This window comes from Typopeltis vanoorti, chromosome 3 (assembly GCF_054136105.1).
Source record: "Typopeltis vanoorti isolate ZY-2024b chromosome 3, IOZ_Tvanoo_1.0, whole genome shotgun sequence".
In the NCBI taxonomy this organism is placed as follows: Eukaryota; Metazoa; Arthropoda; class Arachnida; order Uropygi; family Thelyphonidae; genus Typopeltis; species Typopeltis vanoorti.
This window is the reverse complement of record NC_143551.1, coordinates 31,037,278-31,063,584: the sequence shown is the minus strand read 5'-3', so window position 1 is coordinate 31,063,584 and position 26,307 is coordinate 31,037,278. Positions and strand designations below refer to the sequence as shown.

General features: G+C 35.5%; 1 protein-coding gene across 1 annotated transcript in view; it reads right to left on the bottom strand.

Annotated features, from left to right (window-relative positions):
• LOC150108021 (cytochrome b-245 chaperone 1-like) overlaps positions 1-26,307 on the bottom strand; it is an 82,004-nt gene that overhangs the window by 23,287 nt on the left and 32,410 nt on the right. The window contains exon 4 of the mRNA XM_090390578.1: positions 14,124-14,347. Coding sequence (XP_090246704.1) covers positions 14,124-14,347 — 224 coding nt within the window. The remainder of the gene's footprint in view (positions 1-14,123; positions 14,348-26,307) is intronic.

The window sequence follows — 26,307 nt, the reverse complement described above, 5'->3', positions numbered from 1 at the left end:
TTGTAATCTATTAGAAAGCTATGCTAATCTGTCAGTGCTGTAGTTTGCATGATACAAACATATAGCCTTGATTGATATGTTTGACATTTAAATTCTCTTGAATTACCAAGGTATTTAACAAGTTTTTTTTTTCTTGAATTCAAACAATATTTTTTCTGACTTGCACACTATTGATATCTTGATGCTAGAAAATCAACAAAAATTTTACACAATAAAAAAAGGTAGTTATAATCTCTTCTAAGGACATAACATCTAATTAAGCTCACTAATGCTTCACATTAGTGAGCACTGATATCATCTAGGTCTAGCTACTCACTGATGAGACCTCAAAAAAAGGTTGAAACCGGTCTGGGTAGTGGCCTCTCCTCATAATGTAAAGCAGTATTACATCTCCTAGGAGCTGTGTGTTTTTACATTATGAGAAAATATCAAGAATAGTAAGGGATCTTGCTCCACCTTTGCATCGAGTTGCTTTGGTGTGGTACTACCAAGTGGTCACTTATGCATGGATTCGCCGATAGTTCGTCGGCATGAAACGCTTAGATCGTAGTTTTCGATCTTAGAGTTTCACATACTGGCTGAAAAACAATAAGGGATTTTTATCCCCTTAATTTAAGCTCACTAATGTCAAAATAAAATATTAACCACTTTGAACTTTTCCACAGCACCTAATTTTGGATATAACAACACAGAGGTGTTATTATTATCCAAGAACCCCAAGATTTCAAGAACTCATATGGGGAGGCCATTAAACTCATTCACATTAGATGCACTCACTACTTCAACAGGAAAACTATTCTGTGAGATCAGAATCTAGCCCCCATTCCTTTCTTAGTTGCAAACAAACTTAACTTCAATGATGGATGCTGGCAGTGACATATAATGAAAAATTTCATCAACCAATATCCTAGAATGCCTTTTCAGAAGTTTATTAGATTTCTATCATATCACTCCTCTTTCTCCTATTTTACCAGTGTCTATGGTAAACATCCTTCCAGTTTATGTTCATAATCTACATTCCATAATCACTGGTTTACCTTTGTTACTTGCTTTGCACAACTTTATCTTCTCTGAACCCAGGAGACCAAATCTGCACACAGTAGTCCAGGTGTGTTATTAAGGCCTTGTAAAGAGACAAAATGACTTCCTTATCCTCACATATCAATGTTTGTTTCAACAATGAAATTATCCTCTCAGATGTATTTGCAATTTTTGCTAAATAACCTTTGGACTTCAAATTCCTATCCACCCTAACTCCAAGATCCCTAGTCTCATCAGTTGTTTCTTGTAGCATAATCCCACTAATATAACATGCCATTGGAAACCACATCATATCAAAGTGCATAATTTTACACTTACTAGCAGTAAATTGACAGCCATTATCATTTACCATAGTTTCAGTCTATAACATCATTTTGTAAGTGCTACATATAAGTTAGCATCCCTGATTGCCCTATCTACTTTTTTATCATCAGCAAACAATTGAACATCTCGTGGTAGGTCCTTCCCAATATCATTAATATAGATTAAACAACAATTATCCAAGGACTGGGATACACGTATATACACTTTAAATCCAGTATATTCATATCCCCATTTCCACTTTCTAATATCTATCAATCAGTTACCACACTATCCAAGTGAAGAGTTCATATTCCAATTCCATTTTCTACAGTTTATTATTATTATTATTATAATTACCCAAGACCCTATGGAGTCAAAGACTCATCTAAGAGGTCCTTTTATCATACACACAGCTCATCATACTGCGCTTTAAACACACTCAAATTCTCTGCAGACACCACACTCTCAGGCAAGACATTCCAATCATTCACAACTCTGCATGCAGAAAACCTGCTTCTCACTCCCCTACTCACACCCTCTTTATACAGTTTCCAGTGATGACCTCTGGTTCTCCCCTGATCTCCCACTGTTTAATGTAGAACCACTCCAACATTGATCCTATAACAACCCCTTACTAACATGTAGGTCTCTATCATATCTCCCCTCTTCCTCCTATCCACCAGACTCTGTAAATTGCATCTTCTCAATCTTTCCTCATATTTGACATTCCAGAGGTCAGAAACTACCTTAGTTAGCCGCCTCTGGATCCTTTCCAACATCTCTTTGTCCTTTTGAAAACCAGGTGACCAAAGCATAGTAGTCCATGTGTGGCCTAATCAGCCTTATACAATAGAACAAGAATCTCCCTACGTGTCCTCTGCATCATTCCCAGAAGTATTTGTGTTGTCTTCACAATTTTGGCAATGTGTCCCCTAAATTTCAGATCCTTATCCACTATCACCCCAAGATCTCTTATTTCCTCCACCTCCGACAATATATTCTCACCAAGCACAAATTCTGCATCCCATCTTTGCTTCCCAAATTTTAAACCTTACATTTTGTAATATTGAACTCACATCCCCATTCCCGTGCCCGATCACTCAATTTATTCAAGTCTTCTTGTAAGGCCACAACATCTTCCCTTATGCAACAGTCTTTCATGTAGTATCCTAGCAAATTTCTTAGCAAAGTCCAACAGGATAACAGTGTATCCTTTCCCTTCATCCAAATCAGCCATAACATTATTATAAAATATGAGCAAATTGCAAAAACAGAGCCTTCTGCTCACCCTTTAATAAACCAATGCTATTCTTTGCAAAGCAGCAGAACATGTCTTTCAGCCCATTTCTGTATACGAATTCTTAACAAGCTTCTCGAAAATCTTCATGACCACTTGATAGGTCAGTGGTCAAACATATTTTAGCTTGTACAACAGAATTATATGTATTCTTTCCATTCCTGAGCTGAGATTCAAGATATACACATGTTAAAGGCCTTGTCAATTTAACTGACCTAACATTTCTGTGGCATGACATCCCACCTGTCCCTATTGCCAACTTCATATCCAGGTTCATGCAACAACTCTTGAACCTCATACAACTCAATCTCTTCATCCAATGTAGTGGTAGCACTGCACCAAGTTACATACACCTGACTGATAGATTTTAGTAAAATGAGCACTTATTTGAACAATTTTCTCTGCTTCTGACATAATGGTACCAAATTCATTCACTAAAATTATCACATTCATGTTTTCTTTTACTTGCAGTATAATGATAAAATTATTTTGGGGTGTAGACCTAACGTGTCTACACAAAAATTTCCCATATAAGAAATACTTTAAAAAATATTTTTTTTAAAAAAATTAAAGACATTTAAAAAAAATTAGGAAATAGCAGGCCTGGTTGGCCAAGTGGATAGCATATCTGCTCTCCAGCCAAAAGGCTGCGCGTTCGAATCCTGCCATGGACATTTGTGATTGTAATTGGAAATACGAGTAGATGCGAGTATGGCAGTAGATGGCATTGGTGTAGTTGCAGTAGTTGGTGATTGAATGTTGAAGACAGAGTTGTAGAGCAAGTGCCTTCCCTCAATGAGTACTTAGACTCCCTGGAGGTGTTAAATAATAATAATATTTCGATTACACGAGGGTGTTCTGAAACTTTCTCGGCCTCGACCATAGATGGCAACACTATTGGAAAGATTATTTTTTCCTAAGTTGGTACATCTGTCATAAGCATCCATGTGAAATTGCAAGTCATTCTATCAAGTAGTTTGTTTTATACAGCTGTCTGAAGCAAAAGTGTCTGTATCCCTTGAAATGGATAAAATTGAGTATCTTGCCGTTATAAAATTCTTTGTAAAAGAAGGTTTAACGCCAAAAGAAATTAATTCAAAGTTCATAAAAGTTTATGGAGTCTCTTCTCCTTCGTTTTCGACAATTAAGAAATGGGATGCCAAGTTTAAATGTGGCCGTACCAGCCTTGAAGATGATCCATATGAAGGACATCCAAAACGTGTAACACCACCAGAAATCATTGATCAAGTGCATGATATGGTATTGGATGACTGACGAGTCACAGTTCATGAAATTGCTGAAACTATAGGCATTTCAAAAGAACGTGTAGGATATATTTTGCATGAAGAATTGCAAATGAAAAAGCGTTACACAAGATGGGTTAAAGGATTAAACTAAATTTATTATAGTCTGACCAAGTGAAAAAAATTTCCAGCAATTAGTATCCCATAATGCAAAGCACATATCCTTCTTCTTCTCTTCTTGAGTATTCTGCAATTGAGCAGGTTTCTTTTCTTAGTAGCAAAAACTTTCCTTCCACTCTCTCTCTTCCGAGTCTTCTCTTTCAAAGTTGTGTACCTGTCTTTATTCAGCATGTCATCTAGCATTGTTTTCCTTACTCTTCCTCTGGGTCTTTTTCCATCTACTTTATCTTCAATGGCATCTCTGATGATTCCATTTCCTCTCAGAATATGTCTGATCCAGTTTCCCTTGCTTCTTTTTATCCTCCTTAACAGACTTCTTTCTTCTTCTATTCTTTTTAAGACCTCTTCATTAGTTATTTTATCTGTCCATTTGATGTTTTACATCCTTCTCCAAATCCACATCTCAAAGCTTTCCAAAATCTTAATTTCTTCTTTCTTCAATGTCCAAGTTTCAGATGCATAGAGGGCAACACTCCACACATAACATTTTATTAGTCTTTTCTTTAGATTTCTATCCATTTTACTTCTGAATAAATTCCATTTTCTATTAAAGGCATCTCTTCCCATCACTATTCTTGCTTTTATGTCACTTTTATATCTTATTTTACATTTTATGTCACTTACACATATTACATAAAAAACTATATTTTGTGAAAATTATCTTGCACTGCATTTATTTTCATATATCGGTATCAATACAATATCATTTCAATTTTCTAGCGAATAATGCTTTTAGCAAATTTTTTCTACAATGAATTTTCTAGCGATAAGTTTTCCTCTTAATGAATTTTCCCTGCGATAAATTTTCCTCTCAATGAATTTTCCCTGCGATAAATTTTCCTCTCAATGAATTTTCCCTGCGATAAATTGTCCTCTCAATGAATTTTCCCACGATGAATTGCCCATGAACCTAGGCCTAAAGCATGAGCAGTCAATTTCTTTTCATATTTCAAATTAGCTTTCCATACAATACTCTTAACTTTTCTGGCTTGTGTTTATATATTTCATAACTCCTCTCACTCTTATTCTCACAATATTCCTTCCAAATCAACTTTTTCTTATAGATCTTTGGCTTAATATGGTTGCACATCCATTTCACTTCCACTATTTGTTTGTTGAACTCTAGGGACACATTTGAATACTGCCTCATTTAAACATCTTTTAAAAGCTTCCCAAACATTGCTAATATCTTTGACATTCAGTAACTGATACCATGAGACCAAAGATCAGGGGCAGCTCGTGCATAGGCACTTCGGAACTGCAGCACCCCCAATTTTTCTCGATATATAAATATATTTATTAATTTATTTATATTTGCTTGTAATATTTAATTTTATAATCAACAATCCTATACAATTCTCTTATTTTATATAAAAAATAATAAAAATCCATCTTGTAGCACTTAGGACGGCAAAGGATGCTAGCAGCACTGTTTACCACAGTGTAATATTGCTATGCGCGCAAGCATATGCACGTCAGAGTGAGATGCGAGCTATTAGCGTAATGCAGCACTGTCCGTTGTGCAGTTCCACTGTTGTTTATATGCAGTTTGCACCAGTAGTAGAGTGTTTGTAGTGTTTATCGTGTTTACTCCGTCTTACTTATTTTATTTATTTTTTATTTACTTATTTAACAAGGATAAATCAACTAATTTTAAGAATAAATTGCCTACAGAAGAAATAAAATTGGCCACTGAAGTATATCCCATGATCAACAAATAAAAACTTGAAACTGAACTTCAAGCATATAGTAGACCCGACATGCATGATTATTGTAAATTAATTGACTTGTTAAAATTTATAACAGAAAATAATTTAGATTGCGTTCTTAGTAAAATTACTGTATTGATAAAAATTCTCTTGACAATTCCTATGACTACATCAGAGCCTGAATGATGTTTTTCAAAATTAAAGAGAATAAAAACATTTCTGAGGAGCACTATGAATCAGGATAGGTTAAATGCACTTGCGATGATTTCAATGGAGAAAAAATTGTTCAACAGTCACACAAACATCAAGGAAAAAGTTATTGACCTTTATGCTTTAAACAAAACAAGAAGAATGGATTTTATTTTTAAGTAATTTTGAATTATACTAAACTGCATAATTTTATCGATAATGAACAATATTTTTTCATGAAACAAACCAAGAAGAATATATTTTATTTTTAAGTAATTTTGAATTATACCAAACTATAATTTTATCGATAATAAACAACATTTTTTCATGTTTAATTTTTTTAAAAATTTTTATCATAATTTTGATATTTTATCCAAACACACATATACTGTACTTACAATGTGTATGTATATTTTAAAAGTTGCAGCACTCCCATGATTTCAAGCCACGATTCCAGCTTTGTGCTTCAGGATGTAATCTATGCTATTCAGAAAAACTGTATAATTAGCTACTTACCAGAACAGTACAGCATTATCACTGTCACCAACTGGGGTAAAATAGTCACATTCTTAAGTGAGATCCCCTGTGGCACTCTGATCAAATCTAGCAGTCTCTGTCCTCAAGTTCCTTCTTTCTCTTGTAGCTTGAGGAAGTAATCTTTCAACAGCTCAATAAATTCTCCTTCACTATTAGCATGAGATTTTTCTTTTGTCCAATCAATGTTTAGATAATTTAAATCATCCATAATGATTACTTGTTTAGTATACCTAACAGAGGATATTTTGGTATAAATTAAAGATGCCAAGAAATTATATTCTTGGTTTCATCCTTTATCCAAATGTAAGCAAAGTTTGCACATGAAGTCACTTCGCGACTGGGCTACTTATATATAGAAGCTAATGTCTTCACATTAATTGCCTTAGTATCCCATAATGCATTGCACGTATCCTTACAGACATGTATAATGCTATACACAGGGCCGGCTTCTTCAAGGGGAGCTGAAGTGAGTAGAAAAAATAAAATAAAACCACGTTTTAATATTAGTGTTTATTAAATGTGGATATTCATTAAATGTATTGTGATAAATACTGAGACTTTTAATAACATTTGGCAAAAATTGTGAGTTGTTTTTCGCTATGTGGTAGAGAGCTGTCAGAAGCAATAAACGAGCCATACACTTTCCCGGGACGTCATGTTACAGGTGGTGCCTTACACTACCTACTTTCTTTTTTACATGCAGTGCCCATTCATCAGTTAGGACGTGAGGCGCACATCTGGCTTAACCTCTATTACGAAGTGACATTTAGGTATTTTTGTGGAAAAGACCTCACATGTTGTTTGTTAATAAATCACGAAGTGACTTCATGTTTGCACATGAAGTCACTTCGCGACTGGGCTACTTATATATAGAAGCTAATGTCTTCACATTAATTGCCTTAGTATCCCATAATGCATTGCACGTATCCTTACAGACATGTATAATGCTATACACAGGGCCGGCTTCTTCAAGGGGAGCTGAAGTGAGTAGAAAAAATAAAATAAAACCACGTTTTAATATTAGTGTTTATTAAATGTGGATATTCATTAAATGTATTGTGATAAATACTGAGACTTTTAATAACATTTGGCAAAAATTGTGAGTTGTTTTTCGCTATGTGGTAGAGAGCTGTCAGAAGCAATAAACGAGCCATACACTTTCCCGGGACGTCATGTTACAGGTGGTGCCTTACACTACCTACTTTCTTTTTTACATGCAGTGCCCATTCATCAGTTAGGACGTGAGGCGCACATCTGGCTTAACCTCTATTACGAAGTGACATTTAGGTATTTTTGTGGAAAAGACCTCACATGTTGTTTGTTAATAAATCATCGACCTGTTGATTGCTAAACCTCAGCCTTTACAAATCAGTGAAAAATTTATGCATTTCTTTACGTATTTATTTTCGATTTTATTTACATTTAATTTTATGTCTTACCGATTTTTTTGTTCAAAGATTTTTTACTTCAGAATAAATTTGGGCATAATGGAGACGAAAAAAAATTATCTGGAGCTGCAAATAAAAAAAAGAAAAGCAGCAAAAGAACTTGAAAAAGAGAAACAGAAAAGGCAATTAACTAAATTTCCCAAAATGTCTGAAGATTTATCTACGTTAACTCTTAGATAAATTAAAAGATTTAAATTTAGATATTAAAAATTTGGGGAGACAAGGATACGATAATGGAGCAAACATACGAGAAAAACAGAGTTCACTGACACATATCGACCCTCGAGCACTTTTTGTCCAATGCGCAGCACACACACGCACATTAAATTTGGTGATGTTGATACTGCTCAAGTTAACACTGAATCAGTGAGTTTTTTTAGCACTATAAGAAATTTATAATTTCATTGGGTACTGAAAAAATTGCACTTGAAACTTTATCTGATACTAGATGGGAAGCTAGAATTGACACTCTTCGTTCGCTGAGATATAATATTGGAGATGTTTTAGATTCTTTTCCAAAAATTTATGATAATATTAAAACTGACAATAGTACAAAATATGGAGCAAAAACATTAGCTCTGAAAATTAAAGATTATGAATTTTTGTGCCACTTATAATCTGGTATGAATTTTGTGCAGGATCAATGTAGTGAGTAAACAGCTTCAAAATTCAAACACAAATTTTAGTGAATCTATAAACGCCTTAAATAATGTAATCGATTTTAATGAAGAATTTAGATCGGATGAAAATTTTAATGTTATACTTGAATCGGCAAAAGAGTTAGCATTAGATTTAGAAATTTCTCCTGAGTTCAAAAGCAGTACATTACGCAGATGTAAGAAAAGATTGTTCTGTTAGGAATGCTTGGATGAAACGCCAGTTGATCCTCAATATAATTTTAAAGTTACATTTTTTTTCTTCCAGTTGTGGACACTATTATTAATTCTTTAATGGCTGGAAGGTTCGATTTCTTGACAAGTCACTTGAATATATTTCAGTTTTTATCCAGTTTCAAGGAAATTTCTAATATGGATGATGTTTTTTAACACTTTAAGAAAACGTGATGATTTACAAGTTGCGCTAACTGATGGTGAAGAAAAGGATATTTGTGCCACCGAATTATATAATGAAATACAAATTCTACAGGACATCATACAGAATAGCGACAGCTTAGATTCACTGAAAATATTACAATATATATATATATATGCAAATAATTTAGATAGCATCTTTATTAATTTAAGAATTTCTCTTCAAATATTTTTGACACTTCCAGTTTCAGTAGCAAGTGGCAAACGACCATTTTCAAGGATCAAGCTAATTAGAAAATAGCTAAGATCTAGTATTTCGCAGAAAAGACTGGTTGGACTGTCAATGATCGCAATAGAAGTTGATATCTGTGCGAAACCAGAAACAAGTGAAATTTTAGATGAATTCGCTTCCATAAAATCAAGAAAAGTAAACATTTAAATAATTTAATTTTTTCATACATTTCTATTTCCATTAAAAATTAAAGTATTCTTATAATTGTACAATGTTTCTAGTTTATACATCTCTAGCTACAATAGTTCATAACCAGTAATTGGCAACTTTTGTATCTGAAATTCTAGTCTTTGTGCATTTTTGTATGTTTTGCGATTTTTGCTGTGTTGTTAATATATGTATTTTTCGAAGTACACAATTTTACAATAAAAAAAATATGTTTTGAGATTTTAACCTTTAAATTTTAACTACATAGCAAAAATCGCAAAACATACAAAAATGCACAAAGACTAGAATTTTAATAATAAGGTGTAATACCTTTTGGTTACTTGTATATGGGCCTTCACAACTTAAATTTGCATTGGGGCATCAGAACCCCTAGAGCAGCACTGGCTATGCATTATCGGAAGGGTCACTACCCAGACCAGTTTCAACCTTTATAAAGGTCTCATCAGTGGGAGCCAGATCCAGAAGTAATACCAAGGTTGAAGTAATGCAGAAGTCATATTTCCATATACAAGTAACCAAAAGGTATTACACCTTATTATTAAAATACTTTGGATTAGAGATATAGATGTTGAAAGTTTTCCACTTGGTTACATCATAAATTAAAGATGCCAAGAAATTAAATTCTTGGTTTCATCCTTTATCCAAGTGTAAGCAAACAAAGTTTCAAGTCACTCAGTCGTGAAGCGACTTCATGTGCAAACTCTGTTTGATTCACCCACCTTAGATTATCTCTACTTACACATTCTTGAATGCTAAAAGTGTCAAATTCTTTTCTAATATCTTCAATTTTTAATATGATTCTGCCACTGATGACATTGGTTCACTCTAATTTTTCTCATAACTCTCATATCTGTGATCTCTACTCTTTGATCAAGTGCTTTATTTCTAACTTAACTCTCAAATCCATAACTTAAAACTGATTGGAACACTCATGTACATTACTCATTTGGTGTTATGTATAATTTCTCTCTTATTCCATATAAATTTATTAAGCTGGCTACCCACCATACTAGCTTTGCTTAATCTGTTGTCTATTTCCAGAATTAACCTGCTATCTTCACTAAAAACTGACATATTTTACTTGTTCTATAGGGTCTCCATTCAGAATGCAGCTGAGGTTTTCTATTCTCCTGCCAATTTTCATAGTTTTGGTCTTTTTTACTGCTGATTTTCATGCTAAATTTGTTACAGCTGTTATTCAATTTAGTTACTGAATCCTGGAGACTTGCACTAAATGTATTTAGGAATACAGTATCATCTGCATAAAGCAAAGAGCTAAGTTTGACACATCGAATTCTAATATCAGATGTAATGCTGCTTTTTTTTCATAACATGAACCATATAGATGATGATAAGAGTGGAGATAATGTGCATCCCGGTCTTACCACTGATTTTACATCCTTCCTGTATTTCCTTCAATTCTAACTGCTTACTGACTATGTATTACTCTGTATAATGTTCCATTCACTCCATATAATTATAGTTATGAAAAGCTTTTCTATGGACACCTTGTTGTAAGCCTTTTCCATATCTACAAAACTTAAATATAACTTAAGTTATACTTGAGTTTAAGAAAAATTTAAGTAAAACTTAAATACAGAATTGGAGATTTTTTTTTTTATTAGTTATGAAAAATTGCATCACATAAATGCCTTCAATTTTTAGCTTCACAAAGACAAGCCCTTTCTAAGGCATGTTTTATGACAACTGTTAATGTTTCTTGCTACAATGCCCTAATTTCTGCATGAATGGGCTTCTTCAGCTGTTGGATTGTCTGAAGCTTGTTCACATATACCTTTTCCTTCAGGTAACCCTAGAGGAAGAAGCTAGGAGCCATCAGATCTGAAGAACGTCATGGCCAATTAATTGCAGATCTTTGTGTGAAATTTGCATTAGAATAATCGAATGAATGAATACTGATCTTCAAAATAAAATTGTATAATTTTGGTTCTTTTTGGGTTGTGAACTTTTCCATGATTAATTTCCCAAATGTTCTTTAGAATACCTGAAAAAAATTAAATTTAAAAATTAATAATTAAAAAAAAACGTTATTCACATTTTAAACCCCTTTGTGACTTATGGACCACCGTGTAGTTATTTTTCATAAAAACTATGTTATTTATGTTAACATGTAATGGATATATAAACTATTTTATGGAAATCTTTTAACAAAAAGCTCTTAATTCTGCTTAGATGCACTGACAACATTTCAGTAAATCAGTTCTTATTTTAATTATATTTTAGTGAAATGTAACATTTAGCTTTACACAATCTTTCAGAGACATTTCCATATATATATATAATACACCTAGTCGTCGAATTACGAGCTATGCGACTTACAACCGTCCGCACTTACGACCACAAAAAAAAAAAAAAAAAAAAAGGAGAATAAATTAATAATAAATCAGGCAGCTGCGCGTACGATAACTATGGGATATGATAGTTATCGTACGATAACTATCTCTCACAGACACGCAGCACTTTCAGCATCTGTTGCGTGTGATGTATTAATTAAAATTCTACTCAAATACTACCCATAAAATGTCTAGTAAAAGGAAAATGCCTTCATCTACAGATACGCCAGCTAAGAAGTCAAGGAAAACTATTGATTTGAAGTGTAAAATGAAAGTTATCCAGAAGTATGAAGGCGGAAAGAAAGTGAATACGATAGCATGTGACTTGATGTTATCACATTCCATGGTATCGATGATACTTAAGGACAAAGAAAGGATTCGGGAAGCTGTGAAAGGTTCCGCACCTATGAAGTCTACAATTTTAACAAACAACGACAGGGACACATCCACGAAATGGAGAAATTGTTGTTTATGTGGATGGAAGATTTAATACAGAAAAATTCATCCATGAGCCTTTGCACAGTGCAAGCGAAGGCTAGAAGTCTGTTTCACAGTTTAAAATCATGCGCCAGAGACGATTACGCAGAAGATTTTCAGGCTAGTACTGGATCTTTTAAGCATTTTAAAAAAAGATTTGCTTTGTATAATGTAGGTGTCACAGGAGAAGCAGTGCAGATGAAGATGAAGCCCAAAAATTCGTTGCTAGTTTCGACTCTTTAATCAAAGAAGAAGGTTATCTACCGGAACAAATATTTAACGTAAATGAAACCGGCTTGCAATGGAAATGCATGCCTCATCGTATGTACATACACCAAGAAGCAAAAAGGATGCCAGGATTCAAAGCTTTTAAGGATCGGTTGACTTTGTTGCTTGGTGGGAATGCCGTGGGTTTTAAGCTGAAGCCTTTTCTCATTTATCATTCAGAAAACCCTTGTGCATTTAAGCACATCAACAAGCACACACTGCCCGTTTACTACCGTTCAAACCCTAAAGCTTAGATGACTCAAGCACTATTCGAAGACTGGTTCATGAACTGCTTTATTCCCCAGGCTCGTGAATATTGTGCAGAGAGAGAGAGGTATCCCTTTCAAGATTTTATTGATTATGGACAATGCCCCTGGCTACCCTCCTCATCTGGACGACCTTCAACATGATGTTAGAGTGGTTTTTATGCCACCTAACCCAACTGCTCTCATTCAACCCATCGATCAGGGTGCTATTTCAGCATTCAAGACCCACTACCCCAGAAGAACGACATTCGCACAAGCCATCAAAGCGATAGATTCTGATGCTGATTTATCTTTGTGAGACTTTTGGAAGCAGTACAACATTCTTCGGTGTATCAAGAATATTTCAACTGCATGGGAATATGTAACAAAAAACTGTATGTCGGGAATTTGGAAAAAGTGTCTAAAATGTTATGCAAATACATTTGAAGGATTTGATAAAGAAGAGGAACTGGAAGTGATTACAGAAAAAATAGTTAAACTTGCAAATAAATCTTAAATTAGAATGTGAAATAGAAGACGTAGAGGAGTTGCTAGATAGTGAAATAAAAGAACTTTCGGATGAAGAGTTAATTGAATTGGAAGCATAGAGAGTGTCAGAAGAAAAAGCAAGAGAGAAAGATGAGGAGCCAGAAAAGAAATTCACTGCAAAGAGTTTATCAGATTAGTTTTCACAACTCAATAAAGCTCTCGCCAGTTTCGAAGCAATGGACCCTAATGTCGAACGATTCACAAAGGTTGAATGTATCATTCAAGATGCTGTGCATTGTTATCATGAGATATATGAAGAAAAAAAGAAAGAAACTGTTCAAACAAAGCTCAGCATGTTCCTCATCAAGAGAACATCTCCTACCTCAACCCTGACAATCCACAACCCAGCACAAGCAAAGATTAAAAATTGATTTTGTAAATTTCATTTGTATTAATTTTTACATTAATTTTAGATTGTATTTTTGTATTTACAGTACAGTATTATTTTTCACATTATGTACAATATACATAATTATAAATTTAAAAGATTATAAAAATAAATTATAAAGATGATAAAAAGATTAGAAAGGTTAAAGAATACTGTTAATAAATATATGGCCGACATACAACCAGATCAACTTACGAACTGTCAGCCAGAACGGAAGTCGATTATAAGTCGACGACCAAGTGTATATTATGTGATAATTGGTTTAATTTCACTTTAGTTCAAGTAAACATTTTAATAATGAATATTTCTTAACTAAATACTTTATTAGTATTGTTAACATTGTATAAGATGAAAAGTATAATTTTCATAGTATAATAATAAAAAAAAAGGATTTAAAAGCTTACACTATACTCCCACCAGTTCTACCTTCCATAAGAGGCATGGCTACTCCTGATGAAAGTATTAAATCTATGAAACAACCCCCAGTATCTCTTGTTTTAACTCTGACATCAATAATCCTGCTAAGTTTAAGTAACATCCGTGGAGCATAAAACTTATTCCACAGTCTTTGGAATGCATTTGTTTTTTGCAGTATTGCTTCATTCTTTGTCTTATCGATTATGAAATCCTGAAAATGAAGAACTTTATTATAAGATTTGTAACAAATAAATTACCCCTCCCCCCAACACACACACAAAATAAATCACTTTCTTAGTAACTCAGGGGAGCTTTGATCAAAATTATTAACTAATTAATGCAATTGGGATCTATTTCACTGATACCTCACATTTTTCTTCTTCATATAGTGCTGGGAAAAAATTATTTGAAAACTGTGAGACAAGTCTCAGGAATTGACATAAGTCTCATAATAACATTTTTTCTTTTTAAATAGCATAATTAAAAATTTTGCATATTCCAATCTCTTAAACTTTAGTTTAGTTCTTTATTACAGCATAACATATTGCCAGTCTTCTGAGATCTTCAGATGACTAAAGATTATAATGTAACACAATATATTGATTTAATAACATGCTTTATACTAAAAACCAAAATATCAATTCTGTACAATAGGTTGTAAAACAAGAAATCACAAATTGTCATTCATAATTCATCTCAAATCTCAGGTACAAAGGCACGCTGATGATATTCTAAAATTTTTATTTCTATCTAGAAGGGATTGAGGAGTGTGACTATGCAGTCTTGTTGCCAAACATGAACTTTTCAGCTAAAAAATAATATATAAGAACCACAGGGTTCTTATATATTAGAAAAGAAAAGAACCACAGGGTGATTATGATAAGCTTAGGAGGCAGGTTAAAGCAGTGCCATAGCATAAAAGTCTGCAGGGGAAGGAAATGCATGAAAGATGAACAAGGATTGTCTGAAGGAAGCAATATCAAACGTTGTACTCAAAATCAAAGGGGAACAATCAGGTAGTGGTTAGAGGGATGAGAGTTCCCTCCCCCTTCCCTACTACTGGGTAAAGGCCTCTCCCATTGTGAGAGGGTTGAATCTACTTCTCCCATGGTGACCCACTTCATCTTGGGAGAGCGTTTATATAGTTGAATAAATGAATGTAGGAAGGTGAAAGACAACCACAAACATCCATGCCCTTGGAGGGATTTAAATCTCAGTCTCTTGGCTGGGGAGCGGATATGCTAACAACTCATCCAACCAGGACGGCGAGGAATGAGTAGTATAATCATCACCATCATCATCATCATGAAATTCCTGCCACGTACCCTCAAGGGGTGTACAGGATATGACTTACTACATGAAAAATTTACATCATTACTAAATTCCTATCTACAATTTTCCTCCAAATTAGTCTGTTACTTGTCAAGACTCCAACATTATCAGATCTTATATTCCTATCATCTAAGGAACTTTGTACAGTATCAATCCACCTATATCTTGGTCTTCTTCTGGGTCATTTTCCTGCCAACCTGGCAGAGAACACTTGTTTTGCTAATCTTTCCTCGCCCATTCTGTTTAAGTGACCATACCACCTAAGATTAGCTCTGCTAACGCATTCCTGGATGCTGACAATGTCAAGTTCTTTCCTAATATCCTCGTTTTTAATATGATATTGCCATTGATGCCATCTGTTCATGCCTATAATCTTTCTCAGGACTCTCATATCTGTGGTCTCTAGTCTTCGGTCAAGTGTTTTTACTTCTGACCCAGCTCTTAGATCCATAAGTTAAAACTGGTTTGAACACTGTCTTGTATACAGCTAATTTAGTGTTCCGACTAATTTCATTCTTATTCCATATGAATTGATTCAACTGACTTCCTACTATACCAGCTTTGTTGATTCTATTGTCTATTTCCATATTTAATTTACCATCTTCACTAAAAATTGTGCCTAAGTAGCCGAAATGTTTTACTTGTTCCACAGGTTCTCCATTCACAATGCAGTTTTCAACGATTCTACCTATTTTAATTGTCTTTGTCTTTTTATTGCTGACCTTCATACCATATCTATTACAGCAGTTATTCAATTTAGTCAAGGAATCTTGCAGATTTGTAACGGATTTCTTGATAAGTATAACATCGTCCGCCAATTTTGATATCATGTTTAATACCACTTTCCTTCATAATGTGATCCATATAGATAATGAATAACAGAGGGGATAATGTACATCCTTGTCTCACACCAGATTTAACATTAAACCATCTTCCTGTACTTCCTTCAATTCTAACTGTTGACTTACAACTCAAATAAAGACTAAGTATTGCTTGATATAATGCCCCATTGACACCATATAACTGTAGCATATTGAATAGCTTCTCTCTTGGCACCTTGACATATGCCTTTTCCAGATCAACCAAATTTAAATATAGATCTTTGTTATATTCCCATGCTTTCTCAACTATTTGTTGTAAAGTGAAGATCTGATCCTGATAGCCTCTATTTGAACTGAATCCAGCTTGTTCTTCACCAAGCTTTTCTTCCACAATTCTTCTCAACTGTTTCTCAAGTATACTTGCATAAATCTTGCAAGGAACACTCAGTAGGGAAATACCTTTGTAATTCTCACATTCAGTTTTATTTCCCTTTTTATATATGGGTACTATGAGAGCTCTACTCCAATCATTGGGAATTCGTCCCTCTGTCCAAGCTTTCTGAACTATGAAGTGCAGCCACTATAAGACTTTTATCCATACTTCATCCATATTATCATCCATACTTCAGCATTTCTGGTCGAATATCATCTACTCCAGCTGCCATTCCACATTTCAAGCCTTTGATGGCTTTTTCTACTTCAAGTATGAATATTATTGACTGCATGCCTGGTCAGTGTTTTTTATCACAGTGCTATCACTTTTTGTTTCATTTAGCAATATTTCAAAGTAATTACTCTATACTTCAAGGATATCTTTTTCTCAGGTTACCATGTCACCCTTATTATCTCTAACTCCTTTTACAGCACTCTTTCCTCCATTTCTAAGCTTCTACAACAACCTCCAGAATATCTTACCACTTCTTGATATTTATTTTTTATGTTCTTGTCAAAGTCCTCCCATTACTTTTGTTTAGCTAGTTTTACACAGTGTTTAGCTTTCTTACATTTGTCTCTGTATTCTCTAAGAGCACAAGCTGACTTATTTGCCAGGAACTTTTGATATGCTTTCTTCTTTTACTTCACTGCCTCTTTAACTTCCTGTGTCCACCATGGAGTTCTGATTTTTCTATCCTTGCAGACAACCTCACCACATGCCTCTCTGGCTGAATCAATCAGTGTTTTCTTCAAGGCTTGCCAATGAATCTCCAAGGTTTGGTTGCTGTTCTCAAACTCTTTCATTTTTTCTTCAATAATATTTGTGTATTTTAGTCTACAGTTCACATCTGAGAGCTGCTCAACTTTTATTCGCTTTAAAACTTTCTTACATGTTATTCTTTTCAATATGAAATTCAATTTTATCCTGCTCAAGACAAAATAGTGATCACTTCCAATTTCAAATCCTCTGTATACTCTGGTGTCCTGCACCAGGGAGAAAACATCACTATCAACAATAACATAGTCAATGAGACTTTTCTTATTCCTTGCCTCTTCTCTCCATGTGAATTTGTGCACATTTTTACGTTGGAACATGGTGTTAGTAATAACCAGTCCATGTCTTGAGCAGAAATCCAACAGGTATTTGCCATTATTACCTTTGCTCTTTTCTCGAAATTTTCCCAAAATATTTTTGTATGTCTGACAATCATTTCCTACTCGGCTATTTAGATCCCCAACAAGGACCAACTTTTCCTTTATCATTGTGTCAGTTGCTTTTTCTAAAGCATCAAAAAATTCCTCCACTTCTACCTTAGTAGAACCTTCTGTGGGACCATAGGCAGAAATAAGTCTCATTGTTCAGTTCTGCATTCTCATATTTGCCCACATCACTCTACTTGAGACTGACTGCCATTCAAGAAGATTAGCCTCATATTTAGTGTTAAATACTATGGCTACTTCTTCTTACCCTTGATTGTCATTGACTGAATATAACATTTTGTATTTATTGCTCAGAAAGATCTCACCAGTTTTTGTCTTTTTTGTTTCAGTCACCCCTATTATGTCGATCTGGTACTCATCTAATTCCTCAGCTAGCTCCATTTCTCTGACATTCAGGCTTCTTATGTTGATAGTACTGATGTGTAACTCTGGTGATGTTGAGTTGGGGTGTGTTTTCAGATTTGTTCCAGTAGCTAACTTTTCACTGTTTGCCTGGCGAAAACAACGGGGGCCTTGTTTAACTGGGCGATGTCCCAGTCGGCATGAAATTTTGTCATGTTGTGCCATCATTTGTATTTTGGTTTAAGCCAATAAGAATACAATTTGGTCGGTTAAATCCCAAATTGCCAGCCCATCCTCGTTTGTTCAGTATCCAGGTAGATACCCAACAGGGAGCACCACGAGAAGGTGAGGATTGGACATTAGGTCAGAAGCCCTGGTCGGTTCTCCGCATTCCTTTAAAGGTTATGTGGAGGTCTCCTTTCAGTTATATAGCTTTGACCCTTACGCACCCCCTGAGTAGTATAATTAAACATGAAACTTAAAGCTGTTGAGAAAAAATAAAGAGAAACTGATCAGCAAGCTCACAAGCAGCACAAGGCACGGGGGTCAAGAGAGGTGAACAGCACGGTAAAGGCAAAATCAGATTATGACAAGAAATCAGCTCAGCAGGTAAGAGTTATCTCCTAAGAGTTCTGTCACTATACAGCAAGCAAACCAAAGAGTTAAGGTGAAAATATAGTTGTGATGGATATGAATGTAACAGAAACTGATATGAAAATAGAGGGTGATGACATGGAAATACTTGGGATATCGCGGAATCTCAAAGCAAATATGCCCGTGGAATTAGATGGGATATAAACTTGTACAGTGGTATCTCGCTAATCCGAACCTCTTTAGTCCGACCCCTCCAGTAATCCAAACTGCTGTTTGAAAGAAAAAAAGTTTTATTTATTACGTATTATTATATTGTGTACTATTATTTTTATTTAATAATTATTATTTTAACAATTATTATTTATTTTATTATTATTACAGTAGAGTATTTTTTCATACTGTCGATTGTACGGTTATACTGTAGGTCTATTTTGATTTATTGTGTGTTCACGTTTGCTTGGGAAGCCGATAGCCTGAAGCAATTTGAGCATCATGGAAAAAACTGTGGCCTTCTAGAATTTACCAAGATAATTGATACATAAAAAGAGGAAATTCAAAGTGCATAATTTGGTTAAAATATAATCCAGATGTTGAAATTTCACAAACAGATGTTACGGAATGGATTACAGGTAGAACCGAAAGTGAATTCAAAATAAAATCAGATGCTGAAATTATAAATATGACACGACAGAATGAATTAGAAGATGATGACGATAAAGAACTCGAGAAAAAAAAAGTAAACACGAAGAGACAGTTGACAGTTTTAATATGTGTATAGAATGGTATGCCATTCCACAAAATTTTATTGCTAATGGAGCTCCGAGAAGAAGCATTCGAAAAAAGTTTAGCTTCCAAGAAGCAAAAGAAAATCAGTGACTTTTTACAAAGAAATAAAAAAAAAACGTTTTTTGTGTTATTTTGTGAAACTTTTTTTGCATTATTTCATGAAACTTTCTTTTGTTGTGTACAAGAAAGTGATATTTTTTATGCAAATTAAGTTATGTACTGAATTATGCAATTTTATTAAATCAGAATCCCTAATAATACAAGTACATACAAACTAAATTGTTTACTAAAATAAATTTGTGTACTGTATTATTTTTTAAATTTTTACATTGCAGTATAGTATCTTTTTTCTATTAGATACTTCATTTATTTACAAAACGAAATGTACGCTTTGCGGAGTGCGGTCGGAGTGTGGTTAGATGATAATAAAGGATTGAATGTGTGTAGAAAATGTAGGGAGAATGCGGAATTGAAGTGTATTTCGGATCGTGAGTGTGATATTTTTGTCAACCTTCAGAATGAAGGAAACAGGTATATGACAAGAAACGGCAAGGTTGTATATGAAAATTGTGAGAGTGTGAATGTAGAAAGTGTGAATGATAGTATAAATGGTTTCTCAGAGAACAAAAAAGATGAGATAGATGCATTGAGCGAGATCGCGTTGTTGAATAGTGCGATAGAAAGAGCAAAACAGCAGCTAGAGTGCATGAACAAAAGTAGACTGAATGAACCAACCAATAATAAAAGGTATGACAGGAAAAATAGACGTATGAATGTGAACATGAACAAAACGAAGGATAGAGTGCTGTATGGAGACTCGTTAGTACGAGGTGTGTTAGTAGAGGATTTGACAAAATCGTACCAACCTGGTGCGACCATAAAGGACGTAACTGCGTCTATTAGAGAGCAAAAGGAAAGGGTGAAAGAAATGATTGTTGTGGCAGGTACGAATGATTTGAAAGGAGATAAAATGGAAATGATAGAAGACCTGAATGAATTGTTTGAGGTAGCAAAAGAAAAGAGTGAGAGAGTTAGAATGATTAGTCTTTTGCCACGGTATGACAGTGAAATGTTTAAAAGGAGGGCTATAATTGCAAATGACTTTATGTGTGGGTTATGTATGACGAGTGGTGTGGAATTTGTGGATGTGTGGAGTGAGTTTGATGGGCGAAAGGATCTATATAAGATGGATGGCTTGCATTTGAATGGTTACGGTGTAAGAAGACTTGAGAAAGTGTTGCTGAATGTAGTGGATGTGCAAATTCAGGGAAACTAGATTTGTTAGGGGGGGGGGAGTAGAGATACAGTCCTTATGGAGGCAGTTGAATGTAAGAATGAATATAATATGCCAGAGCAAATAAGGACAACAAATCTGAGTGGGATAGTTAATATAAGGCATCAAGGTAGGGTTGGGGCTAATGGGGGTCTTAAATTCATGTACACTAATACTAGGAGTATTAGGAACAAGAAGGAAGAGTTTTTGGCCATGGTTGGCACTTCCAGACCACAGGTTATAGGTATTAGTGAAACATGGCTGACTGTAGATGATATAACTAGTGGGATTGAATGTGATGGGTATAGTGTGTTCAGGAATGACAGAGTGAATAAAATGGGGGGAGGAGTATTGTTGATGATAGCTGATGAGCTCCAGCCAAGGAGAATAGAAGTTGAATTTCAGGATAGAGAAAAAAGCACATTTGAGGCCATTTGGTGTGAGATTGTGGCTAGCAGAACTAAATATACAATTGGGTGCTGCTATAGACCAGGTGATGGAAAAGATGGGGGTGACAGTATACACAAGCAAATAGAAGAAATGGGTGGAAGGAAGGTGATTATTATGGGAGATTTCAACTATGGTCGCATTGATTGGAGTGAGGAGAGGACACACGGGAGGAAGGAACTGGATTTTATGCGGTTATTAAGGGATAACTATCTGTGACAGCATGTAATGGAAAATACTAGGGGTCAGAGAGTGCTTGACCTAGTAATTACATCTGAGGATTTGGCTGTAACAAATATGACCACATTGCCACCAATCGGTGAGAGTGATCATAGGGTCTTAACTTGGGAGGTGGCTAAAGGTGTAGAATTTTCAATTAAGACAGGGTACATGTGGAATTATCGGGCTGGAAAGTATGACAAGCTTAGGAGTTTGATTGGTTCAGTGCCATGGCATGTACAACTGCAAGGACTAGAAGTTGATAGTGCATGGGAGGTAGTTAAGAAGTGCTTGCATGAAGCAATGGCTGACTGTATACCTAGAGTCCGAATAATAAATCAAGTAGGGGTTAAATGGATGAATAACACCATTAAGCTTGAGTTGCAAAAAAAGAAACAACTATGGAGGGAATTTAAGGAGAAGGGTGACCGGCAGGCACATGAACGGTATAAAGCACAGGCCAGAAGGGTGACGAGTGTGGTAAGAAAAGCAAAAAAGGATTACGAAAGAACATTGGCCATGCAGGCTAAAGAGAATCCTAAACAGTTTTTTAGATATGTAGCAAGTAAAAGGAAAAATGTACATGGCAGATTGATTTTAAAGAATGCCGATGGTAGGGAGGTAACTGAATCAGTTGAGATAGTTGAGTTACTGAGTGAGCACTTTGCAAAAGTATATCATCCAGGTGGTGACATTGCAGAAACGAATAAACCAGTAGATTATACGGGAATTGTGGTTAATGAAGTGGAGGTGAGTAGTCTATTGCATAACCTCAATGTCAATACATCTGTGGGATTGGATGGTATACCAGCTCGTGTTGTACGAGAAGCAGCTAAAGAATTGTCAGTACCCTTGACCATTTTGTTTAATTTGAGTCTCGGGTCTGGGTTAGTCCCGAGCGGGTGGAAAGAGGGGAAAATAGTTCCACTGCATAAAGGTGGTTCCAAGACTGCTGTAGTAAATTACCGACCTATTAGCATATCAGGAATCATTGTCAAGGTCTTAGAGAAAATAGTCAAGAGGAAAATACAAGATTGGATAGAAGAAAATGGGATACTGTATCGGGGACAGCATGGTTTTGTGAAGGGTAGGTCATGCCTCAGTAACTTGCTCACGTATTATAACACAGTGACGGCTGAACTGGATAAGGGTAATGGGTTTACGGTGATTCTACTGGACCTTGCCAAGGCCTTTGACAGGATTCCACATGGAATTCTAATCAGTAAATTGCAGCATATGGGAATGGACATAGGGTTGGTGAGATGGATAGGAGGGTGGTTGACGGAGAGATATCAGAGAGTGGTTTACTCGGGAGTAGAGTCCACAAGACGGCCTGTGACTAGTGGTGTGCCACAAGGATCTGTTCTTGGACCACTGCTGTTTAATTTGTTCATAAATGATATAGGAAATGATCTGAGAGGAACAGTTCATTTGTTTGCGGATGATGCGAAGTTGGGTAGGGCAATAGTGAATGCAGATGACGTCAAAATTTTGCAGGATGATTTGGATAGATTGGAGGTCTGGGCTAAGGAGAATGGATGTCAGTTTAATGTGGCAAAATGTAAGGTTATGCATTTTGGGGTGAAAAGATTGGCGGCAGTTTACTGCATTGGTGGAACCGTGCTCCAGGAAATTGATGAGGCACGAGATTTAGGAGTGTTGGGTAGATAAGGAATTGAAATTTAGGGGACACATTGCAAAAGTGACCAAAACAGCTCATCAAATCACTTGGTTGCTGAAGAATACGATGACAAGCAGAGACAAGCAGGTTATTGTTCCTCTGTATCGAGCCTTGGTAAGACCCCATCTAGACTACTGTGCTCAGATTTGGTCACCTAGGTTTCTTCTTGATGGGGAGGAGGTGGAGAGGATCCAGAGGCGAGTGACCAAGATGATAGCAGGTCTGTGGAATGAACCGTATGAGAACAGGTTGAGGATTTGTGGGTTGCAAAAATTGGTTGATAGGCGGAGGAGGGGAGATATGATTGAGACATTCAAATTACTGAAGGGTTTCTATAAAATTAATTCAGAAGATATTTTTGAGAACAGGGCTGGTTGTGGGAGGACTAGGGAACATCCATGGAAACTGGGCAAAAGTGTGGTTAGTAAAGGTGTTAGAGCTGGGTTCTTTACTTTTAGAGTAGTGAATGAGTGGAATGCGCTCCCTGAGTCTGTGGTGGATGCTGTGACAGTGAATGAGTTTAAGGCGAGGTATGATAGATACTGTATGAATGTCAAATAGTTGTGATGAATATGATTTGGGGCCTCCCTCGATGAGTCCAATGACTCCCTGGAGTTGCCCGTAATAATAGTAATAGTAATAGTAAATTGATGTACCATTAGAATCTGATTATTTTTGTCTTAAACTAGTTATTGTTGTCTCTTGGGCGAAAATTCGCTAATCCGAACTTTTCTTTAATCCGAACGAGCACGGTTTTTATTAGTTCCGATTAGCGAGATACCACTGTATATTATGAGAATGTACAAAGAATTGGCATTGCCTCTGATGAAACTGTTTAACCTAAGTCTCAGCTCTGCTAAAATTCTAGGGAAGGTGAAGGAGGACATTAATCTGCTGCATAAAGAAGACAGCAAGACTGAGGTAGCAAATTATCAACCAATGTGTATCTTAGGAATGGTGATAAAGGTAATAATGGAAGTCTGTCAGAAAGAGAATGGGTAGATAAGATTATGATACTCTATGAGAACAGCTTTGTGAAGGACAGGTCATGCCTTAGTAATCAGCTCACTTTTTTATAAAAGAATGACAGCTGACAGGATGCTGCATGTTACACATACTGGAACAAACAGGGATGGATATGTAGCTAATGACAGAAATACGAACACTCTTCCATCACAAAGTAATAACCTTAAGTCTTCTGGCATTATAATGCCAAGTGGAAATATCACCAAGACTGCTATTCCTCCTTTCTATTCCCCTCTCCATTAAAATAACAACCCATCCAAGCCAAAGTTTTCAAAGAAGCATGCCAAGGCAGTCCAAGAAAAACACCATATTTGCATGTGTCTTGAGACAACACTCCAGTTCAAGAGTTCCATATGTTATACCTTTTGAGGTATAACATGATGTGAGATACTGTGGAATGGCATTTATTACCATTCCCTACATACAGACCTCCTTTAAACTATATCAAAAATTGGCTACTCTTATCACAAAAGGATCCTCCCCATCATTTAGATCATCCTGGTGTTAACAGGATGATCTTTACTAGTCAACTGAATTTGTTAAGTTCTGGAGTAGTACACCATGCCATGGATCCAGTGAAGGTAAAAAAAATTCTCCCTTTTATACAGAAGCAGATATAAATCTGAAATATTAATATTATTTTATTATTATTTATATTATATTATTATTTCATGACACCTCTAAGGAGTCCAAAAACTCAAGGGAGAACACCTACTCAACAACTCTCCATCCCCACCACTTAATCTACCAACTACACCGAACCACCACTACCATCATCATCTACAACAACACCATCTACTGCCAACAACCACTATTATTTTTGTCTGTAAATTTCATATGTTCTTAAGGTCGATTTCGCTCTATGCAGGATGAAAAACCCAAGTTTCCAGGAGAAAAAACTCTGCTACCTCCATATGATTAACTCGCTTTCTGCTAACTCACTTTCAATTAAAAAATTCCCATATAAAGATTCCTCTCGTCACGACGAGAATCAAACTTAGGCCTTTTGCAATCAAAGGACGCGACGTACCATTGTTTTTCCAATTGTGCTATGGAGGCGCTTTCTGGAATTATTTCTAGAATCCACCACATCCCCTACAACATTCTCCAAATCTTAACAAATTCAGTTGCCTGGCTTTACCAAAAATCTGTGAGATCATCATATTAAGACCTTCGGCAACATTCCATTACCATACCTATAGTGGGTGCCAGATAGGACTATAGGATCCCACCTTTCATTCTCGGTGTGTTTGACTTCCTGTTGGCATGCCTGTGTGCTGGTGCTTAGTATATTTCTTTGTGCTCATGAAGATGCTTTAGTGACCAAGGTGAAATATTGCCTTAATAATTTAATAGCTAAATAAATTTTGCTAGTAATTATTATTTCTAGAAATGTGTTTTCCACTAAATATGAACATGAACTAATGAAACCTACAACAAACAACTGCAACCTATCATTACCAAATTTAATGATCTGAAAGAGCTAAATACAGACAACTTGTATCTTGCAGTCCTATCTTGCCAAGGAGGCTGAGCACAATGTTTGTCTGTGCTCCTGCCTCTCTCTCTCTAACACAGATAGTACTATTGCAACAACAGCTAAAGAAAAAGCTGATCTCCCATCATCATTCTTTTTCTTCCAACTTCTGCATAGGTGACCAAAACAAATCACCTCCAACTATATCACACACAATATGTTGTACACTTCCTGTCACCTTCCACCAGTAAAGACAAATGAATCTCGAACACCTGGATATCAAAAAGCCTTTTGGTCCTGATGGTATCTTCCCAACTGTACTTAAAAGATATGCTCCTGAATTAACATCTGCCATTTATCATCCATCCTATTATACTCAGCTGGCTTCAACATGAAAAGCAAAACAACATGGAAGCAAACTACTCATATTCAGCCTATTCCAAGAAAACAGAGAAATATCACCATCACATTATCAACTTATTATTCTCGCCTTGCCACTCTCTAAGATTATGGAGAG